This window comes from Ceratotherium simum, chromosome 26, assembly GCF_057802395.1.
Source record: "Ceratotherium simum simum isolate JZ-2026a chromosome 26, ASM5780239v1, whole genome shotgun sequence".
Lineage (NCBI taxonomy): Eukaryota > Metazoa > Chordata > Mammalia > Perissodactyla > Rhinocerotidae > Ceratotherium > Ceratotherium simum.
In genome coordinates this window covers 31383332-31404727 of record NC_141925.1, presented here as the reverse complement: position 1 = coordinate 31404727, position 21396 = coordinate 31383332, and the positions used below count along the sequence as shown (strand labels likewise).

The 21396-nt window shown below is 55.3% G+C and overlaps 1 protein-coding gene across 1 annotated transcript in view; it reads right to left on the bottom strand.

Annotated features, from left to right (window-relative positions):
* The window catches only part of CASTOR2 (cytosolic arginine sensor for mTORC1 subunit 2), a 63839-nt gene that overhangs the window by 15629 nt on the left and 26814 nt on the right, over positions 1-21396 (bottom strand). Inside the window, exon 2 of the mRNA XM_004439512.3 lies at positions 9141-9211. Coding sequence (XP_004439569.1) covers positions 9141-9211 — 71 coding nt within the window. The remainder of the gene's footprint in view (positions 1-9140; positions 9212-21396) is intronic.

Sequence of the window (21396 nt, the reverse complement as noted above, 5' to 3'; positions counted from 1 at the left end):
GTCAGCTTTTGTGAACTCGCCCTCTGCCTCCCTATTCCAAGTTCCCTGTAACTCAAAACCACCCAGTGGCTTCCACGTCCTTCGGAGTAAAAGCCAAAGTCCTGGCATCGGTCTAAACCAGCGCTGTCCAGCACTGTCCGAGAGAGCTTCCTGCAGTGATGGGGGTGGTCCACACCTGCGCTGTCCAAGACAGTAGCCACTCACCCCATGTGGGTACGGAGCACTTGAAATGTGGCTAGTGCTACAGAAGAAATATTTCTTTTTTTTTTTTTTTTTTTTTGCTGAGGAAGATTGGCCCTGGGCTAACATCCATGCCCATCCTCCTCTACTTTATATGGGACGCCGCCACAGCATGGCTTGACAAGTGGTGCATCTGTCTGCGCCCAGAATCTGAAATTGCGAGCCCCAGACCGCTGAAGCGGAGCATGAGAACTTAACCACTATGCCACCGGGCCGGCCCCAGAAGAAATAAAATTTTAAGTTTTATTTAATTTTAATTCATTTAAATTCCAACAGTTGTGCGTGGTGAGTGGCTACTGTACTGGGCAGTGCAAGGCCACAATCGGCCCCACTAGCACGTCAGCTCCACTGGGGCAGTGGCCTCAGTCAGCTTTGTCCTCTGCTATTCTCAGTGCCTGGCTCACGGAGGCACCGGCCGAATGGAGGAGGGACAGTGGTGGCCAGCCCTGCCTCTCTCCTCTGCCCAGGCCCCACTGCTCCCACCCTCTACCTTCTCTGCTCCCCCCACACCCAGCGCAGGCTCACTGCCAGACCCGGGTCGGGGTGGCCTTTGACATCATCCTGTGCTCCCACGTCCGACTCCCAGGATGGGGCAAAGGGCCCAGGGGGAGCCAGGGCCATTCCCACAGAGGCCACGCCCAGATGCTGCCACCTTCTCTGAAGTCTCAGTGCATCGAGGGGACAGAGCAAAACGCTGTCCATCTGCTTACAGACGCACAACCGGCTCTGAGAAGTCAGTCCCTCTCCCATCTCAGAGCAGGAACCTGAGGCCCAGACAGGGAAGCTGACAGACTTGAGGTCACGGTGCAGCAAATGGAAGGGGTGGCTCATCCTGACACCGTGGAATGCCCTTCAGACCCGCCTTGGCCACCAGCCCGCTGCAGGTGTCCAGGAAACCCCTCATGCAGGGCTCAGCTTCAGAACTGTAAAGTCACGGTGTCGGGGAGCTCAGACCTGGGTGTTCACCCTCACAGGGTCTCATGGGCCCCGCCAGGCCTTCGCCCGGCAGGTGGACCCTCCTCTGCCCCACTGGGCAAGTTCCACACTCCAGTAGGGCCTGATCTTTAGCAGCAGGGGTCCTCAGGAGCACGTGGGCTATGGCGGGGAAGGGACATGGGTTTTGGGCTTGGAGAGGGACAAACTCCAGTCCTGGCTCCGTGCTCTCCAGTGGAGGCTGCTGGAAGGCTGTTGCCAACACAGTGGGGAAGACGCCTCCCCTGCGAGTCAGGGAAGAGCTGGGGCGCGTGCATTTTGGGGTGCCAGTGTCACCAAGGCTCTGTTCCAGCGGTTTGGACATGTTGTGGAGTGGTCCCCGGGAGAGGCCCAGGCCTGAGGCCGACAGGAAGTGGGGGTCTTGCGGGGGGATGGCGAGCAGCCCACAGGCCGGTGCTGCCTGGAGAACTTCAGGTCAATCCAATTGCTGGCCAGTCTGTGCAGCCAGTCACCAGGGATGGGTCCGCCTGCCCTGCTCCCGGCCTCGGGGTCTGCTGCTCCTGGCTCTCCGCCCTGGACAGAACCCACTGAGGTTCTTCAAGTGGCAGGCCTGGGCCGAGAGGGTGGTCAGCTCCAGACCAGTGGTCACACGTCCAAGGTTTCCAGAAGGGTGAGCTTTGTCAGAGCGGCAAAGGCAGCTGGACTCCATGGCGTTCACTGCTTCTCACCCCAGGGACCCCAAACGCGGAGAAGGAAGGTCTGTCTGGGCCCCATCCTCACCCTGGGCCAAGGCTCGGGGTGCCAGAGGTGTCCCTTTGGGGCCGTGTGGATGAGCCCCCGGGAGGCTGGCCAGGAGACAACAAGCTTGCCCTTCCCTAGAGTAAAAGTGGATCACTCCAAGACTGAAATGGACTATTTCTGTCACTGCCCACCATCTGAGACCCTAAAAATAGCCTCTCGGAGCTGAGGACGCTCCCTGGTCGAGGAGGTGACAGTGTCTCACCAGCCCCTACCCACAAAGTTGGGCGGCTCTATTGCTGGGTGCAGCCCCCCTCACTGTACCCCCACCTCCCCAGGAGTCCCCTGTGCTGGCCACAGGACCTGCAGTTACCTGTGCTACGTGGCCACGTCCCCTGCACAGAGCCTGCATTTCTCAGGCTTCTCCTTCCCTGTCCGCAGCAAGGTCAAGAGTCCTGGGGTCATGAGGGGGGGTTAAATCCTCGCTGTGTGACCTTGGGCAAAGTCAGTGCCCCTCGGTTTCTTAGTTTTCAAACGTGGAAGGAGGAACTCAGGATTGCCTCCAGAAGCGGCTGGAGCATTAAATGAGAGAATCCCCACCAAGCGCTTGGCTATGAGCCTGGCGTCGAGCGCTTGCCAGATGCCAGCGCCTTTCTGTTGGTACACTGTTGACGGTCCTGCCGCTTCTGGTGGCAGCTGGGTAAAACATATCAGGTTTTAAAAATGTGCAATTTCACTGTAAAGGAGTAGTGACATGTGGGGCAAAGAAAGATTCATAGGCAAGAGCTTTCACCCCAAATGGATTTAAAATGAAGACCTAGGAGCTGCCTGAAGGGCCAACGACAGGGCCACGTAGAGGACCACAGGTCATTTACGACAGGACACCACACAGCCGTTTAAAAAACATGTTTTCCAGCTGTAAAATCCATTTTTGGAAACTTGAGGACATGAGAGTATAAAACATATGTTTATATATGATGGAATTAATGCCTCATCCTGTGGGTGTGATGAGTGGAGAGGGCTCTTGTTCTGAGCTAAGGAAAGGTCAGGTATTGAGAGGTGACTGACCTGAGGTCTCGGCTTCATCAGTTCAGTCAACAATCAACGCGCGCGTGTTTACGGAGGGAGAGTGAAAACAGTCCTCTTCAGAGGTCAACAACCAGTACGTCTAGTTCCAGGTCGGGGAATCGGGTGTTTATTGTAGGCCCTCACCTGTCGTGCAGGTGTGAAAACTGTCATATAAAGAGCATCGGGAATCACGCTTTTGAAGGTTCCCTGATACGGGGAAGTGAGCACGAGATGAAACTGAGGGGAAGAGGAAGATAAAATGCACACACAGGCTGCAAACACCCACACCCGGGGTACAGACTGTGGGGCTCTTGCAGGAGAACCTGGCCACAAGGCAGCCCTGGGGAGGCCGAGGGAGGGAGGGGGGCAGGCGGGAGTTGGAGTGTCTCGAGAATGACCAGGACTCTCCAGGGGGCACACCCGCCAGCAGGCACCCCGTCCTCAGGGCACCCCCCCCTTCTCCCTCGCTGCCCTCCTGCCTCTCCCCACCCCAGGAAATGCAATCTCAGCTCCAGGCTGTTATTATTATTTTTTTTATGGATGTCTTAATAGTTTATAATATTGTGAAATTTTAGTCGTACATTATTGTTTGTCAATCCCCATATAAATGCCTCCCTTCACCCTTTGTGCCCACCCCTCACCCCCCTTGCCCCTGGTAACCACCAAACTGTTCTCTCTGTCCACGTGTTGGTTTATATTCCACATATGAGTGAAATCACGCGGTGTTGGTCTTTCTCTGGCTTATTTCGCTTAATGCCCTCCAGGTCCATCCACATTGTTGCAAATGGGACGATTTTGTCTTTTTTTATGGCTGAGTAGTATTCCATGGTATATATATACCACACCTTCTTTATCCAATCATCAGTCGAGGGACACTTAGGTTGCTTCCACTCCTTGGCTATAGTGGATAATGCTGCAATGAACATAGGGGTGCATAAGCCTCTTTGGATTGTTGATTTCAGGTTCGTTGGGTAGATACCCAGTAGTGGGATAGCTGGATCATAGGATATTTCTACTTTTAATTTTTTGAGGAATCTCCATACTGTTTTCCATAGAGGCGGTACCAGTTTGCATTCCCATCAGCAGTCAATGAGGGTTCCCTTTTCTCCACATCCTCTCCAACATTTGTTGTTTTTTGTCTTGGTGATTATAGCCATTCTAATGGGGGTAAGGTGATACGTTAGTATAGTTTGGATTTGCATTTCCCTGATGCTTAGTCATGTTGAACATCTTTCCATATGCCTATTGGCCATCTGTATATCTTTCTTGGGAAAGTATCTGTTCATATCCTTTGCCCATTTTCTGATTGGGTTGTTTGTTTTTTTGTTGTTCACTTGTGTGAGTTCTTTATACAATATGGAGATTAACCCCTTCTCGGATATATGATTTGCAAATATTTTCTCCCAGCTGGTGGGTTGTCTATTCATTTTGATCCTGGTTTCATTTGCCTTGTAGAAGGTCTTTAATCTGATGAAGTCCCACTTGTTTATTTTTTCTTTTGTTTCTCTTGTCTGAGTAGACATGGATCCCTTTATGACTGATGTCAAATAGTGTACTGCCTATATTTTCTTCCAGGAGTTTTATATGCCAGGCTGTTATTTTACACAATGGGGGAGACACTCCAAACGTGGGTCTGCCTGGTCCCCCATTAGTGCTCAAAGGGGCAGTAAGAACTGGCCCCGGCCAGGACGTGGGCTCCTTCATTGGTCTGGACCTCACGTAGAGGTGACCCCCACTGGGGGCACCACTTTGCCCCTTGGCTTACTGTAATGGAAAATTATGAGTTTAGAGCTCAGAAGGAGACGCCAGGAGCTCTGACGGGCACTGCACTGTCTGTCCTGGTGGACATGGCGACTCCCTGGGGCTTACTGAGCACATGTGCATCACACGGCCACACACACACCTTACAGACCTGAGAGGAGGGAGGCCATCCTGTGTCAGGGACGAGCCCGTGGGGGACTCGGGTTGCCGACCAACTTGCCGAGAATCACGAGAAGTGCAGGTAGCAGAGCCTGGATCTGAACCTGGCTCTTCCCAGCTTAGCTCAGGGGAGGCCAGGAGTCACTTCTCAACACCTTCCTCCCTCCACCTTTTGACCAGTCACGGCCCACTGAGCATGCCCTGCTCCGAGTGTGCATGGACCACACTGGCACACACAAGGGGACTGTGATGGGTGGGGGCCAGTGATGGGGCCCCGAGTAGCAGTGGGCCCCTCTACCTGCAAACCTAAGGTTCTGCCCACTATCCAGAGGGCAGGGCAGGGGCTGCTGCTCTTATTATTTTGGGTCGCCCAAAACACCTAGCATTGCACACCGTAAGTGCTCATGAAATATGTAAAAGATCAAATACACACATGCACACCCCTTCTGTTTGCCACTCAGACATACAGCGTCCATTTGAGCCAAGAACTTCTAAAATTCCACATTAAACAAGGAGCTATCGGGTTAATGTCATGACCACTGCTCCACCCTCCCAGGAGAGGTCCAGCCCCCCACGGACCAGTGAGCTGCGGACAGCTGCTGGTTTCTAACTAGGAAAGCTTCATGCTGGCGGTATCACCAGTGAACAATAACCAAGGTGCCCCAGCTGAGGTTCACAGTGGCCAAGGGGGACCTTCAGGGAGAAACAACGTTTGCAGCCCTGGGAGACGGGGCGTCATCCTTCATAAGCACGGCAGAGCCAACATCCCTCCCCGGGCCCACCGGGGCAGCCACAAGACCTTACTCTCTTTCTGATGAGGAGTGTCCTAAGAGAAACCCCAGAGCTGAGGCCAGAGGGTGGACTCAGCATCACCCCCTCTCGCTGCAGCCCACACCCCCACTCCAAATCCTGCCCTCTCAGAGCCCTCCCAGACTGCCCGGGCCACATGCTGGCCCACCCCCCATCTCTGCTCCAAATCCTGCCCTCTGAGAGCCCTCCCAGACTGCCCGGGCCACATGCTGGCCCACCCCCCATCCCTACTCTAAATCCTGCCCTCTGAGAGCCCTCCCAGACTGCCCGGGCCACACGCTGGCCCACCCCCCATCCCTACTCCAAATCCTGCCCTCTCAGAGCCCTCCCAGACTGCCCGGGCCACACGCTGGCCCACCCCCCATCCCTACTCCAAATCCTGCCCTCTCAGAGCCCTCCCAGACTGCCCGGGCCACACGCTGGCCCACCTCCCTTCTCAGGGGCTCCTGACCTTGGGCCGCTGGCAACCACACTTCTCAGCAGCACTTTCCCCTCCTTTCAGCTGGAACCCCCCTGAGGGCATTTCCTGCTTCAAATCGCCCCTCATTCACAGCGACTCTGGGCATGTTAATGTCAGTTTTTTCACTTGTAAAACGGGTCTCTACTCTTTCTCCTTCAGGCCACTGGAATGGCCCCATGACAGGATGCATCTCTGCTGAGCTCCGGCTAACGTAAGAACAGAGTGGGTGAGGGGGTCTTCTTCTGTACACTCTCCCCCTGTGGCTCCCACAGCACAAGCGTGAGAGACACTTACCACTCAAATAAACGACACAGTTTTTTCTCGGGCAATGACGTGTATGCAACAGCCCGGTTTGCTGACCAGGAATCGCAGCCTGGAAGAGAGAGAGACCATTCCCCAGGAGTCCCAGAGCTGAGGACACCCAGAAGCTGGGACCCTGCTCTCAGCCCCTGCTGGGCTAACAATTTAAACCTGCTTGCCCATGTCGCACCTTCCCTGGACTGAAGACTGAGTTGACGACCCCTTTGTCATCAGCTCTGTTCCTGCCCATAGGAAAGTTCAGGGAGAGGCAGGCAGACCATTCCAAGAGGCCCAGGTCACTGTTAACGGTGCCAGGGAACCTCAGGGTCCGTAAGTCTCTTAGGGGCCCGGGCTGGATCCCTGTGCCTCCTGGTCTGCTCTGCCCTGCCCAGGGCCTGGCCCAGGGAAGGATCCATAAATGACACCCACTGTGAGGCCTGGGGCTGGTGAGATAACATTTCTGTGCTTCAGTTTCCTCGTGGATAAGATGAGGATAAGAAGAGTTGTTTCTAGTGCGTAGCACAGTGTCCGAGAACAGAAGCAAACTCAGGGCTGGGGAACTGTCATTCTATGTTGACTCATGAATACGGCTCAACTCTCTGGTCTTGCTTCCTATTTCCAGGGCCTCTACTATGGGGTCTCCTGCGGAGCAGGCATCGCTGTGACAGGCTCTCTCAGCACCCCATACCCTCCTGGCATAGCACCAACCACAATGGCAACTCAACCATTAATGGTGTAATTATCCGGCAGGCCCTGAGGCTCATGGGGTCAGAAGGGATATCTCTCATTCCGGTGCATCTCCAGGGCCTGGGGAGATGCTCAGTAAATACTGCCTCCTGCAACCCCTGGGGCTGGCTCAGAAGAACCAGCCCCTCCATACAGGACATCTCCCTGGTTACTGACAATTCCTGCAAACATGGCCTTCCGGGGCCTGCAAAACCGGCTCACGGGGTCCCGCAGCCTCCCTCTCTCTCTGCTCATGCTGTTCTCTCATTTGCTGCCTCGAGAAGCAGAGAGCTAGTCTCGTCTTGGGAGGCGGGTTAGAGAGAATATCTATTCCCAGAAAGTAGATACTCTGGGGTGTTCCTTCTATATCTGAGGTGCCGTGATTCGCAGCAGTTCTGGGTAAAGGCATGAGTGCCCATGAGAAAATGAACATGTGTTTGGGTGGCCCAGGCAGCATCTTCACGGGACTGTGCTTTGTGGTTAAGGCGGAAGTTCCTGTCTGTGGCTCTCGTGCTCAAAAAATGTCTGCAGCATGAACGCATGAGTGAGTGAGTGAATGACTAGGTGGGTGCCTTCGATGACGGGCCGGGGCCTCCCACAGGGCCTGCCCTGCCCCTGCTCCAGCCACGCCCCTGCCCCCTGGGAGGCTGAGAGGGACACTGTGCCCCTTGAGATGTGGGGGGCCAGGCCCAGCCCCCCATACAGGCCTGGTGCCCTGGAGCAGGTGCCTGTGAGGGTGACAGATCGTAGCTGGGGAAGCCGCTTCCTCCCGGGCTGCACTTCTCACCAGCAGAGGGTCAATATTGTTGCTCCAGCAACAAGAATTGAGAACATACAACAGTCGACTTCTGACCCCCTAACGCCATTTCTCAGACCTCATTTTAGGAATCAGCCTGAATAAGAATAAATGCTATATATTTAAGGAGCTTATAAATTTATCATTGAAGGACAATGAAAACAGCTTCAATCCTAACCACAGAGCACAGGCAGGAAAGCAGGGCCGCCGTGAAAGGCCAGAATATCACAGGACATTTTTAGTTGTGATGTTAAGTGAAAACATTTCTACATATAATATGATCGTAAGTAATTTACAGAGAGACAACCTGCGCACAGAAAAAAGTCGGAAAGAAAAACACGAACCAGTTACCAGTAGTCATCTCTGGGGCAGGACTAGGATCTTTACGAACATGGAATATGTCGCATTCTCCGTAGGTTTTGAAGAAGGGCACTTAGTGGTTCAGAGTGAGCACCAGCTTTGCTGGGAGGGCACGTGACCCCCCCTCAGCTCCTCATTGACGAGTGCGTACCGGTCAGCACCAGTGAACGGTCAGTGCCAGTGAACGGTCACCATCACTTTAGAGCAGGACAGACACGATCGACTTTAATAATACAGCTAAAAGGATGTGGGGGAGGGGGAGGGGGAGGGGAGTGACTGCTAACGGGTGACGGGGTTTCTTTTCGGGGTGAAGAAAATGTTCTGGAATCGGAGAGCGGTGACAGCTGCACGACCTTGTGGATATCCAAACCACTGAGCTGTACTCTTTAGAACAGTGAATTTCATGGTGGGTGAATCATATCTCAATTCAAAAAAATGGAAACCAGGTAAAGGAAAATCATGACAGGAAGGTAACTGGGGTGGCTCCAGTGGGAACAAGGACTGAGGACACTCCCAGGAGGCTCAATAAACATGCCCCTTTCCTCTTGGCTGCTTTAGTTCTCAGCTGGGTAAGCCCTGGGTCTTACTGACCCTTGTAACTCTGGGAACCTTCCCGGGGCAGCCTCACAAGCAGAAAGGGGGGATCAGCCAGGACACAAGAGGGAAGGAAACAGACTCTCTGCCGACTTTCTAACTGACCAGCCGGGGCGGGCAGAAATAAGGAGGCGGGCAGCCAGCACTGACTGCAGCCCACAGGCCAGCCAAGCCCTGGGTGAGAGCAGCACTTACCCAGGAACCCCTCCTCATCCACGATGATGGTGTAATCCTCCGGCGTCTCGGTCAGACTGAAGAACTTGCACCTGGGGGGATGGACAGACAGACAGGATATCGTGTTAGTCCCGTATTAGTCCCAGCCAAGACCCTAGGGCAGCTGCCCACCATGACCCAGGGGGAGAAGACTCAGTTTACCGAGAGCTCGGACCCAAGGCTGCAGGGTAACCTTGGGTAAGCTGCTTGTCTCTCCCTCAGCTCGCCCCCAGTTCTGACTCAGGAGGTCTCAAAGTCCCCTCTGTGCCCCCCAATCTTTGGGGACCCCTGAGCCAGCCAGCCTCTAGGGTCCCATACAGGCCCAAGGGTCTTAGAACCCCCCTTTTCTCAGGGGGAGGAAGTGGCTGAAGGGTGGCTCTGCAGGGATCATGCAGATGAACTGTCTCTTCCGTGGGCCCCCCACATTCCGACCTCTACGCTTCCGTCACTGCCCCCCATGGTCCTGGCCCCTCTCCTCACCAACTCAAGAGCTCCCATTGTCATTTAAGGCCTAACTCACATCACCCAACTGACAGGCCAGGATTTAGCGTACTTTTCTTCCTTGAACAAGAGAAGAGTGTGGCTGTCAGTGTCATTTTGGGGGCATGGATCCCTGAACGGCCACATGTCCCCTTTGGTGATACTGTTTAGCCTGGAGTGTATGTGGGTCACTTTCCCCCTAAAGGAGACCATCGATTGCCCAAAGCCAGGGTCTGGCCGTCACTGTCCCTCTGTATCTCTCCCTGCTGGTCTCAGCCATGAGCACACATGCTCTTGGGGCCTGGCAGACCCACAGGGCTCCGTGTCCAGGCAGCCCTCGGGCTGGCTTCAAGGCTTTCCGTCACCGGGTGCCTGTCTCCCAGTACCCCATGGCCAGAATGGCCCCAGAACCCTGGGAGCAGCTACAGGGAGAGACAGCGTGGACAAGCAGGGCAAGCAGGAGACCCCCGCGCTCATTTATCCGCTGTCGCAGCTCCCAAGCGCGAGGCCCAGCATGGGCTCTGGCCCAGTGCGTACAACCCACCCACCACGGGCAGCCGCAGCAGGAGGTGGCCAGGGAGCACCCTGGCCAGGGCTGAAGATCACCTCCACACAGACCACACTGGAGAGGGAGTCTCGCAGCGAATGCAGCCTCGCAGGGATGGCGGCGGCAGGGCCACCCTCGGATCTCTCTCCTCCTGGCCCTCCTCTCCTATCAGCCGCCCCGTAACACCGAAGCCTTATCAATAGAACCTCTGCGGAACCCTTTTTACTTTATTCTTTAAAATTTTCACAAGGAATGAGAGCAACTGGAACCAGCAGGAATGTAGAACGGCACAGCCATTTGAAAACAGTTGGGCAGTTTCTTATAAAGTGAAACATTCACCGACCATACGACTCGGCAATCCTGGGTAATTACTCAAGAGAAATGAAAACATGACCACACCAAGACCTGTGTGCAAATGTTTCCAGCCTTTATTTCTAATCACCCCCAAATGGAAATAACCCAAGTGTCCACCTGTCAAGTGGAGAATGGATAGACCGCAGCACATCCACACCACGGAATACCGGGCAGCAGTGAGAAGGAATGACTTACTGATGCGTGCAACAATGTGGATGAATCTCAAATGCATTTTGCTAAGTTAAAGAAGCCAGACTCAAAAGGTTACCTACTATGTGTTTCCATTTACACGACATACCAGAAGAGGCAAAACTGTAAGGCAGAAAAGAGTCGTGGTTGTCAGGGGTTGGACAGGGGCTGACTTCAGAGGGGCACTGCGGAACCTTCTGGGGTGATGCAAGGGTTTGGTCTCTTGGTGGTGGTGGTGGTGGTTCTAAGATCATACACATTTGTCAAAACTCAAACAGCTTGTATGCTAAAAAGGGTCAATTTCCCTCTATGTAAATTAGGCCCCAGTGAACCCGACTTTAAAGACAATGCTCGTGCTTGGGTCGTAAGCAAGGTGGTGTTCTCCTCCCCTCCGACATTCTGTCCAACCAACAGCGCACACTCTTCAAATTCCCTCCTTTGGTTTTCGAATTACATCTCTGTCCCCACCTGTCTCATATCCAATTTGCAACCATTGCCTGGACAAATGAAATCTCTAATTGCTTGGGGACAACGGCAAATTATCACCTTAGCAAGTGGCAATCACTGCTCTGGCCTAGCTCCTTCTCAGGGACCCCCATGACTCAGAGAGCCTCGGAAGCCCCCCAGTCTCCAGATTGCCGTGAGCAGGTAGGTACTCACTGGGTGGGAGGGTGGCCACCCAGACCTCTGAGAGAGCCCTGTGACAGCAGAGGCGGCACTTGCCCCTGTGCCCTCTGGGCTGTGAGGACGCTCCAGAAATAGATCCTATAAATGACCCTGGAGAGCATAAGCACCAGCAGAAGGCAGCAGCGGCCTCTGTGTAGACAGGGTATAAATATGTCGTCGATGTGACCCGTCTCCCAGGGTCGAGAACCTCTGAGGTGCTGCCAGCTGTTGGACATCATCTTGGAATGTGCACGTTGGTGGGGCAGGCCTCCAGGAAGGCAGGGCAGCTGGAGGGACGTGCGCCTACTGCTCTGGTCACTGAGCGCGGGAGCCAGCCCCAGGCTCTCCTGCCCTCCGTCACCCCAAGACGTGGTGCACGTCTCCAAGCCCCCCCTCATCTCACCTCCCCAGTCACTGACATCTGTCTTCCCTCTCTCCATTGCTGCCCTCCACGGGAACTCTTCCCCAGAAGACTGTCCCAGCCTCCCACCTCGTCTCGCTCCCCTGCCCTTGGCCTGCCTCCCCAGCCTCATGCTGCCAAAAGTTGGCAAACGTTCTTTCCACTGTCCGACACACCCTTCCCTCTTCTTTCGCTGGAGACTTGCTGCTTATCCCTCAAGACCCAGCATAAGCATCTTCTCTGGGGTAAAACCTTTTCTGACCAGCACCAGCCACCTCTTCTCCCTCACCTCCCACCTTAGAGGTGGTCTTCCCTTGACAGCCTACTGCCTCGCACTATGTCTACAAGAGGACTTTCAGGCCACCGCGGACGGCTGGGCTGGTGATGCATCACAACTCTAGGGGAGAGTTCATTCATCTCACAGTCTATGTAAAGTATGCCCTGAGATTTGGACAGTGCACAACCTATACAACTGCACATGACAGTCCTGAGTGCTTTTCACAATCCATTACAAAGAATACTTTAAGGGTCTACATCCCCCAGGAGACCATAAGCTCTCAGAGGCAAGCACTGAGGGTTCTCTGTACACACACCTAGTACCCAACACTGGCTGAGCATAGAATCAACACTCATTGTCTGCTGAGCAAAGGAGTAACTGTGGCCACACACTTACCTCCAAAGCCAGAGAAGCCCTGATCAGGACAAGCCCTGCCTGCCCTAGTGCGGCAATGCTTTGACTCACCCCTTCTCCGGGAGACACTAAAGCCTCCAGCCCAACTCCGCGCTCTCTCCTGAGTCATGGCGAGATGCTGGCCCTGCTGTCTGTGGCCTCTCCGGACTTTGTCTATGAGGAGCCAGAGAGAGGACCCAGACCCAGCAATTACCCAGCTGCTGCTCCGAGGAGGAGAACAGCTTGCCCTCAAGATGCCCTCGTGGTTCTAAAGACCAGGGGAAACAACAGGGGGAGAGAGCAGCCTGGGTCACGGGAAGAGACTGCGGGCCTGGAGTCAGGGGACCTGGGTTCCAGTCCCAACGTGGCACCAGGGGGTGGCGAGCCCTGGGCTGCCTCACTCCCCTGCACAGCGAGGGACAGGCTCAAGTGGACTCGCTCCCATCCAGCTCCAGCTTGGGCAGTGCACGACACAGGGAACCCTGCTGGCCCTACAGCAGGGTGCACCTCAAGGGGCCTGGCCAGCAAAACAACGCATGGGGAGATGATTCCAGAACCATCGAGTCTGTCTGGAAAATACCTTTCAAAGGCAGGGAAAACCCCAACCAGCTCCGATCAGAATCCAAGACACACGTGCTGCCCAGGCAGCTGGGCTGGGGGAGCGCCACACTCTGGCGGAGGCTCATTCATCTCACAGGCTATCTGAAGAGTGCCCTTAGAGTTGGGTAGTGCACAACCCATGCAACGTATGTGTGGGTCTGTATGTGCAGGTCACTTGGCGGGTCCTGCAGGAGCCATCAGGTAGATGGAACACAAAACTCCAGAGCCCTGGGCAATGGGGGAGGGAGACTGGGGAACAGCAGCTCTGGGGAGAGTCCTGGCTCACTGTGGTTCAGAACACACCCCAAGAATCATGCTAGCTCCTGACAGGAGCACCAATGCGCCCCTGGGCACTGGGAACAGAGCATGGGTACTGGATGAAGGCAGGCCACGCCAGGAAACCCGAGTCTGTCCAGAGCCTCACAGTCAACAAGGAGCATGCCTAGGGGCACTGAGAGGACTCTAGACTGTGCCCTTTTCGGCCTGGAGGAAGATTCCAGCCACTACCCTTAAACCTCCAAAGGGCTGTTGTGGACCATGTGATGGATGCAGTGCTGCTGCTCATGGCTGTGTGACCTTAGGCAAGTTACTCAACATCTCTGTGCCTCAGTTTCCTCATGTGTATAACGGGGATAATAATAGTGTCTATTTCACAGGGTTGTTGCTAAAGAATAAGTAAGTGAATACCGGGTGTGACTACGGTAAACACTCAATACGTTGGCTATTTATTCTTCTTGGAGGGCAGAGGCAGCTGAAGGGGAGGCCACGGGGAGGCCAGCCTGTGTTCCCAGTAAAGAAAAGCTTAAATGGCAGCTGGACGCAGAGACAAGGGGGCTGGCAGGAGGCAGTGAGTTGTCAGTTCTCCGCAGGGCTGAGCCCCCGGCAGGCGGGCTGCAGGGGCGATGCTGTCTCAATGGGGAGGATGGACTAAGCCACCTCCAAGGGTCCGTGCAGTGCTGAGTCTCCGAGTCTTTAAAACACCTGGTTCTGACACACTGACCCCAAGCAACAGGCTTTGGCTGAAAAGTCTCCATTCACCGTCCCTGTAGCCCCGCTCCCACCAGGCAGCCAGGGAAGGGACGATGGTTTATGACGGGGAGACTGACTTGGCCTGAAATTCCCAGTGAGTCCGTGTGGGAGCCAAACCCGCAGCCTTGGGCTTGAGCCCGCCTGGTCCCGGCCCCCTGACACACCCCAGAGACCTCAGGAACCTGCACAGACATCTAGGACACGTGAGCACAGGGACCATCCAGGTCGGGGAGCCAGGGAGGTGGTCTGACGAATCGCCATTGGGTAGGGGCTCCAACCAGCACCCTAGACATCAAAAGACACTCCTGCTCAGTCAGGGCTCAGCGAAGACTGCCTGTACGTGGCGTGCAGAGGGCCTGGGTCTCCGGGAGGTGGGAGCTAGCCCTGTGGGCCAGACCCCGTCTGGGACTGAAGTCTGCTTCCTGCAGGGTCATAGTGCCCTCTGTCAGCCAGACCCTGCAGAGGTCACCACTGCTTGCCACAGAACAAGTCCAGACCTTTGCAGTGAGAGCCTGGCCCGCCGGGCTCTGGAGTGAGCCCACCCTGGACACACGGGATGGGCCCTGCAAACAGGACAGAGAACAGGCATCCGGCATATTCCAGGCACCTGATTACAACCATCCTTGTTCCTTCCTGCAAGCAGGGCCCCTGAACGTCCGCCAGCCGGTTCTGAAGGTCTGCACCAGCCTGGAGAGCAGGGGTGCTCCCCCGGAAGTGCAGCCAGTCCAGTCTGGAGCGAGGGAGGTCTGGCCACACCTTCCTCTGCAGCAGGTCACAGTGAGGAGAGGGCGGGGCTGGCTCTGCCCCGCTCCGGGGACCACCGCCCCCGCCCCTGCCCCCTAGCTGGTGCTTCTCCGCAGGGGAGCACAGGAGCCTTTGACAACACACATTGACAACACACATCGAGCGACAGAAGCGCTTCGGGGCTGCTCGTGGTGCTGGCCTCCCGCGCTCAGGGGGCTTTTCTTCCCAAAGGAAAACCAGGCAGACGGCATGTGTCGGGCTCCGCTCTCCTAACCAGCTCGGCCTCTTCACCTGTTCCTCCTGGGTCTTCCACAGGGGTCTCTTGTTAGTCACATTTCTCGTCTATCATCTTAACAACGAGAGGCTGCTGTTTCAAGTTTTAGTGAGAAAAAAAGCCCTGTATAGGTTCTGTGATGTGAAGAGCAACCCTGAAGAGGAGTTTCCTTTTCTGTTAAGACAGAAAAAAACCTACTTATGTCCCAGGTGCCCGGAAGAATCAGACAGTGCGGCTAACAGCCTCAGAAAATTCCAGGGTGACACACAGGCAGGACTGCAAAAACAGGGTGGGTAGGACAGAAGGAATCAGTAGGGTCTGGATAAAGCCACCGAGACCCAGGCAACAGCCTAACGCAGTGAATAGATCATTCAGTCATTCCACAAACAAAATTGCAAAGTGACTTTATATGTCAAGCAGCATTTCAGATGCTGGGGACACACCTTAAATAACTGGACAATTAGCGTTTACGTGGGGGGAACAAAGATAGTGTGTCAGATGGTGGTACGTGCCACAGCAAATGAAAAGGTGGGGAAGGGGCAGGGGCGGGCAGAATAGGGGTTTGCCATTTAAAACAGAGCAGGGAGTGGTTGCCAGGGGGTGGGGGAGGGGGAAACGGGGAGCAACTGTCCAATGGGTGCAGAGTTTCAGTTCGAGATGATGAAGAAGTTCTGGAGATGGATGGTGGCGATGGCTACAGACCAACGTGAATGTACTTAATGCCACTGAACTGTGCACTTAAAAATGGTTAAAATAGTAAATTTTGTTAATTGTATCTGACCACAATAAAAAAATAATTGAGCAGGCAAGGGAAGATCCCACAAGACCTGTAGGAGGAGGAAGAGTGGGCACACTGTTGTCCCAGGGAGGTCAGAGCGAGGGGACTGTGCAAAGCCCTGAGGTGGGCGCCTGTGGACTAACAGCCCAGAGTGGCCAAGTGGGGGAGGGGAATGAAGGCAATGATGTCAGAGGTACAGGGCGGGGAGGGATGATGCCCCGTGGCCACTGTAATGACTGGGCAGGGCCACAAGACCAGTGAGGACGCTCCTCTTCTTCAAGGAGGCTGGCGACAGCTGGCGGTGGCTTGGCCCAGGCTGGCGGTGGTGGGCGTGGGTCCATTTGTGGCCAGGAAATAATACTCAACAAATTAGGGAGGCGAGGTTGGTGAGAAACACGAGGCCAGGCAGGGAGCCACAGTCTTCCTCATGGTGGAGGTGGCCTCGGAGGTGGCCAGAGAGGCATCCAGGCGCCAGCATCTGGAGGGAGGTCAGTGCGCAGAGGCGGGGCCCTGAATCGGCAGAGTTGACTCACCTCTGAACCCACCAGACTGCTCCGGTCCCTTCCTCCGTGGAGACCTGGGGAAGGTGCGGAACCTGGGGCTGGGGGGCTGCCCTGGCCCCGCCCTGAAGGCCGAAGCACAAACCATGGAGAGCTGCTCAACAGCTTTCTTGGGCCCGTCCCAGTGGCCTGGGGCAGCCGGGCGGGGTGAGAGGCTCATGCCAGGGCAGGACCACAGCCTGGGCAAGGCCAGTCTCTTCTTCATGAACATGTACCAAAGCGCAGGGCACGTATGAGGCACTGCCTGCTGGGTTCCTTTCTCCCTTGGGGGAACTGAGATGGAAAAGGCCCAAGTGTAGATCTTGGCTTTACCACCCCCCGGAGATGAGGCTGGAACAACTTACTGGTCCTCAATTCGCCCTGGGTTCCTATCTGTGGAAGAGGATTGAAAACACCTCCCTCGCCGGGTGCTCCAGGCTTTGAGGAGGCTCTGAGCATACATGAAAGGCTGTGGACCCCGCCTGAGCACATGAGTGTTCACTTGATGCAGAAAGCCCGGGAGCTGGCCCGGGAACCCAGGGGCAACTGGCCGTGCCCCAGCATTCCTGTCTGGAGAGTGCTCGGGCCTTGCAGACGGGGGCTCACCTTCTGCTTGCAGGCTCTGGGCTTCTGTGGTGTTAAGTGACCTCTGCCTAATTGTGGGTCTCCCCATTCCTTGTAGCCCCGACCCGCACCCTTACGAGGAGTACAGTCAGTCTTGAGCAGGAGCCGACGAGCCCAGCCCAGCTCTCCCAGGCAGGCCCTCCTTCTCAGTGCACCCTCACGCCACCAGCCATCACCTCCCCAGCAATGATGATATCCATTGCCATGCCAAGACTATTTACGTCCAGGTCTGTCTCTATAGAGATACCTGCTCCTGGGAGACGGGCCGAGTCTTTCTCATCCAGAGCCCCCATGCCTCCTGTAAGTCCCCACAGGGTCTGTGCATAATCAGTGGTAACTGAATGAATGGGCAGTAGTATAGGAATTATTCCCATTTCACAGATTGGAAAACTGATGCTTAGTTAGGTTAAGGCACTTAGTGCCTTGGATCCACTGTGCCGTGCGGTCTCTAAGGTGGGGGCAGGTGTGGCCTACAGCATCGTCCCTGTGACTCAGCTCTTTCCCTGCGAGCTCTCCGCCCTCTCACACATGTGTAACAGGAGACGCGGACAAGAGAATTCGTCACAGCCTGTTCTCAGTAACAAACACCTGGCTACAGCCCGGATGCCCATCACCGGGAGAGGAGGGAATAAGGACAGAATGTTACCCAGCAGTCCAGAGGAAGAATCTACAGTCACCTGCAAAGCTATGAATCTCAGCAATGTCCCAGTAGATGGAAACATAAGTCCCCAAATAGTATGTACAGCACGGTACTCTTTTTATAGAGTTAAAAGCAGGCACAAAACAAAAAATACACTTTCAAGACTATATGTAGTTGCGATGTAACTCCATTATATTCAGGTATAATATAAATGCGGGACGGGACCGGGGACCCTTGGTCAAATGTATTGTCCAGAGTCTACTTCTGCTCTGGCTTTGCACGTGCTGATTACGTTATTAACATGAATTCGTTAGATAAATGAATAAAGGCGGCCGTGCAAGGACGGAGGACAGGTAAGTCTTATGAACCTGAGCTGAGGTCCACTGGGGCTGCAGGCACGTCCTGAAGGCGAATGCTGTTCCCGGGGAACCTGGATCAGGCAGCAGTTCAGGCAGCAGGAGAACGGGCCTGGGGGCTGGCAGAAGGGCGTGGAAGACCCAGCCACAGAACTGAGCCAGGGCAGGCCGCCAGCCCGCAAAAGCGTGTAGGAAACGCAGCTAGAGAGCCACCTGGAGGAGGTGGCCAGAGAGGGGTCCGGGCGCCAGCATCAGGCACGAGTCCTGGGATAAATGGGCAGGACTCCTTCCTTCCTCCAGGTCATTCAATTCAGCCTTGGAGGGTCAGGGATTCGGGGCTCACTTTGGCTCCACAGGTGTATCCTCATTCCCCAACTTGGTCCCCACAGCCCAGCCTCTATTCTCTTGGTCCCCATCACCCATGACCCTCTGATGGCGCTGCAGGTAACAGGTGAATGCTCTGGAAAGAGCATGCTCTGCAGACGGTCCCAGTGATGGCTTCAGCCCTGCGGCCTGAGATAGCTACACAGTCCCTGGGCCTGTCTCCCCACTCCTAGAGGTGCATAGCCCCGCCGGCCGCAGGGCCGGGGTAAGAGGTCACATCCCTTTGTAGATGAGAGCACCAAGCACACACAGGTGCCCGAACTGCACCAGTTCCTTTCTGTCCTTTCAGTGTGGATAACAGCCCTGACAGTTGTCTCCTGACATAACTGGAAGCCTATTCCACTTGCCCCGATCCTCAGACTGCAGCTGAGGACACACAGACACACAACCTCCTAACCTTCCAAGGATGCAAACAGCTTTTTGTCAGCGCACTGAAAACCATAATCAAAATCCTCGACCCTAAAGCAATCCGTAGTCCTTGCCCCCCGCCGCCCAGTCCCTGACACTATTAACTGGGAATCAACAGTCTCCAGAGCGCCTGCTATCGCAGGACTTTGGAGCCAAACCGGGGTCCTGCTTGGAGCTGTTGTCCTGTTGCCCGGCAACTCCGAGGGTGCCCCAGGTTCCTGGGTCAACACGCCTCTCTCATCTCTGAGGCCGCTCCAATTCTGCACTGTCTGCTGTTGGCTCTGGGGCAGGGTGTCCTGGGCGGCTCCCTTGCCTGACCCCATCCTTAGATGACCCCTGTCCACCACCGTGCTCCTCAGCAATGACCTCCAGCTCGGAAATCCCCCCAGGGCCTGGGTCCTGCCCATCCTCCTCACTGGGTCAGCTCAACGCTCCCTCTCCTGAGCCTCTCCCACATCTGGCACGCTCGGCACCCCAACCTACACCCCCAATTTCCTAAGAAATTGGCCAGTCGGTGAGGGGCCCCTCTCAAAATGTCTCTGTGTTTTCATCCATCTCGTCCCTTCTCTCTGGCCTCAGGAAAACAATACAGCGGAGGCAGCCCCGTTTCTCTTGCTCCATTCCCACGGGCGCCTCTGTCTCAGGAGTCTGTCTCATACTTGGCTTCCTCATCTCAGTGACACACAGGATCAAGTCTCCTCCATCCTAAAAAAAAATCTCCCTCATCTCCTCTCCTCAGGCCACCACCTTCTTCCCTCCCCTCCACCACCAATCAGGCCTCCAGCTGGTCTCCACCAACCCTTCAGACACTGCCCAGCCTCAACCCTCCACCGGATCCTGCTCAGCTCACCCACGACCTCCACCAGCCAACCCTGACAGCCGCTTCCCTCACGCCCTCCTGCCCTTGACCTATTGGGCGGACTTCACATGGCCGGCCAATGCCTTCCCCTGGACACTGGAATCGACCACATGGCGGCTCCTCCAACTTCTGACACTGACACTCTTCTTTTGTTTCCTGTAGTGACGTCTCCTCTCCAGTGCAGATGGCTCTCGAGGGGACCTTACATTACACACTCCTCCCAGTTCTCTCACTCACAGGGTTCCAGCCACTGTGGCCCAGACTTGCTATCCCAAGCTTCAGACTTGCACTTCTCAGCCTACACCGGCCGCAACTGTCTTGGATGTATTTCTCACATCCGCCCTCTGGGAAAGGAACTGTCAATCCTCATTTCATAGATGAGGAAACTGAGGACAGCAACCTGTCAGATAACCGAGACTGCAGCACATGCCCTCACCCTGACGGGATGAGACGTAATTGCTCACCAGTCGCTGAACTCTAAAAACCCACTGCTGTTCCCCCTGGGCTTGGCCGACAGCCAGCCTCCAGGGCAAAGCCAAGGCCCGGGACTGCCCCTGCCCTGGGGCCGAGAGGCTGAGTCATCTCAGAGAACATTCTCATTTTCAATTGCTGTGGGCGCCTGTTATGGATGGCCGGCTGACACTGGAAACTCGATCTGTTTACTCTCGGATTCCTAACCCAGCAGAGCGAGGCCCTCACATGGGCCTCTCCTCGGGCATCCAGGGGACGAGCCCCAGCCGGTCAGAGCACTGTTCTGGCAACGAACCTTAAACCGGGAGGGGGAGGGGGAGGGCCATTTCCAGGTAAACTCGTCTAGCAAACCCACTCTGAGATTTCAGATTTATGAACCAGATAAATTGCAGAGGGAAGAGAAATGCGAGGGTTTGTTTATTTGTGGAACAGTTTACCACAGGTTCACCATTAAAACCACAAAGGGGGGACCTTCCTGGAATCACCCAGACAGGGAGGCAGAGGACAGGGAGGCCCGGAATTGAGCTGCAAAAGCCACTGTGTGGTGCCTCCTTCAGTGTGGAAGCCTGGAGAGATGGTGACCCAGCATCTGTTTGCATACCCCTAGGGAGAGGGGGCTCACTCCTTTTTGAGGCAATTTATTCCATTCTGGGGTAGCTTATTTCTAGAAAGCTCTATCCACGTGCCCTCCTTTTAACTGACACCGTCTAGTCTTAATTCCACCATGGATGTTCACTCCAGCTGTGAAAATGACAGGGAAGGAGCCCAGTAGGACCATCACCTCTTCCCACAGTGGGAACGGCTTACAGGCAAAAATGGGGCATAAACCCCAGCTCTTTATTGCTCAAAGCGCTGCTTCTCAACCTCGGCTGCACATTGAACTCACCTGGTGGGCTCTCAAAAGGACTCAGTGGGCCTGTAGCTCAAGGTGGAAAACCAGAGGTGGGGGGCAGCCTCCCTCGCTGGATGCCTGGGCCTTCCTGGCCAGGAGAGGCCACCGGCAAGCTGCCTAACCAGGAGCTTCAGCATGGTGAATCCGCCGCCACGTCCCGGCAGCCCACCCTGGGCGAGCACTAACTGCAGAGCAGTGTTCATTTAAGGAGCCTCTGCTTGCCCCTCCTGGGGCCGCCAAGCAGAGCACTTGCTCTGCTGTCTTCACGTCTGCAGACTGCCCAAGGCTGCTGTGGGGACGGCATTTCTGGGCCCTCTGAGACATGGGAGACACC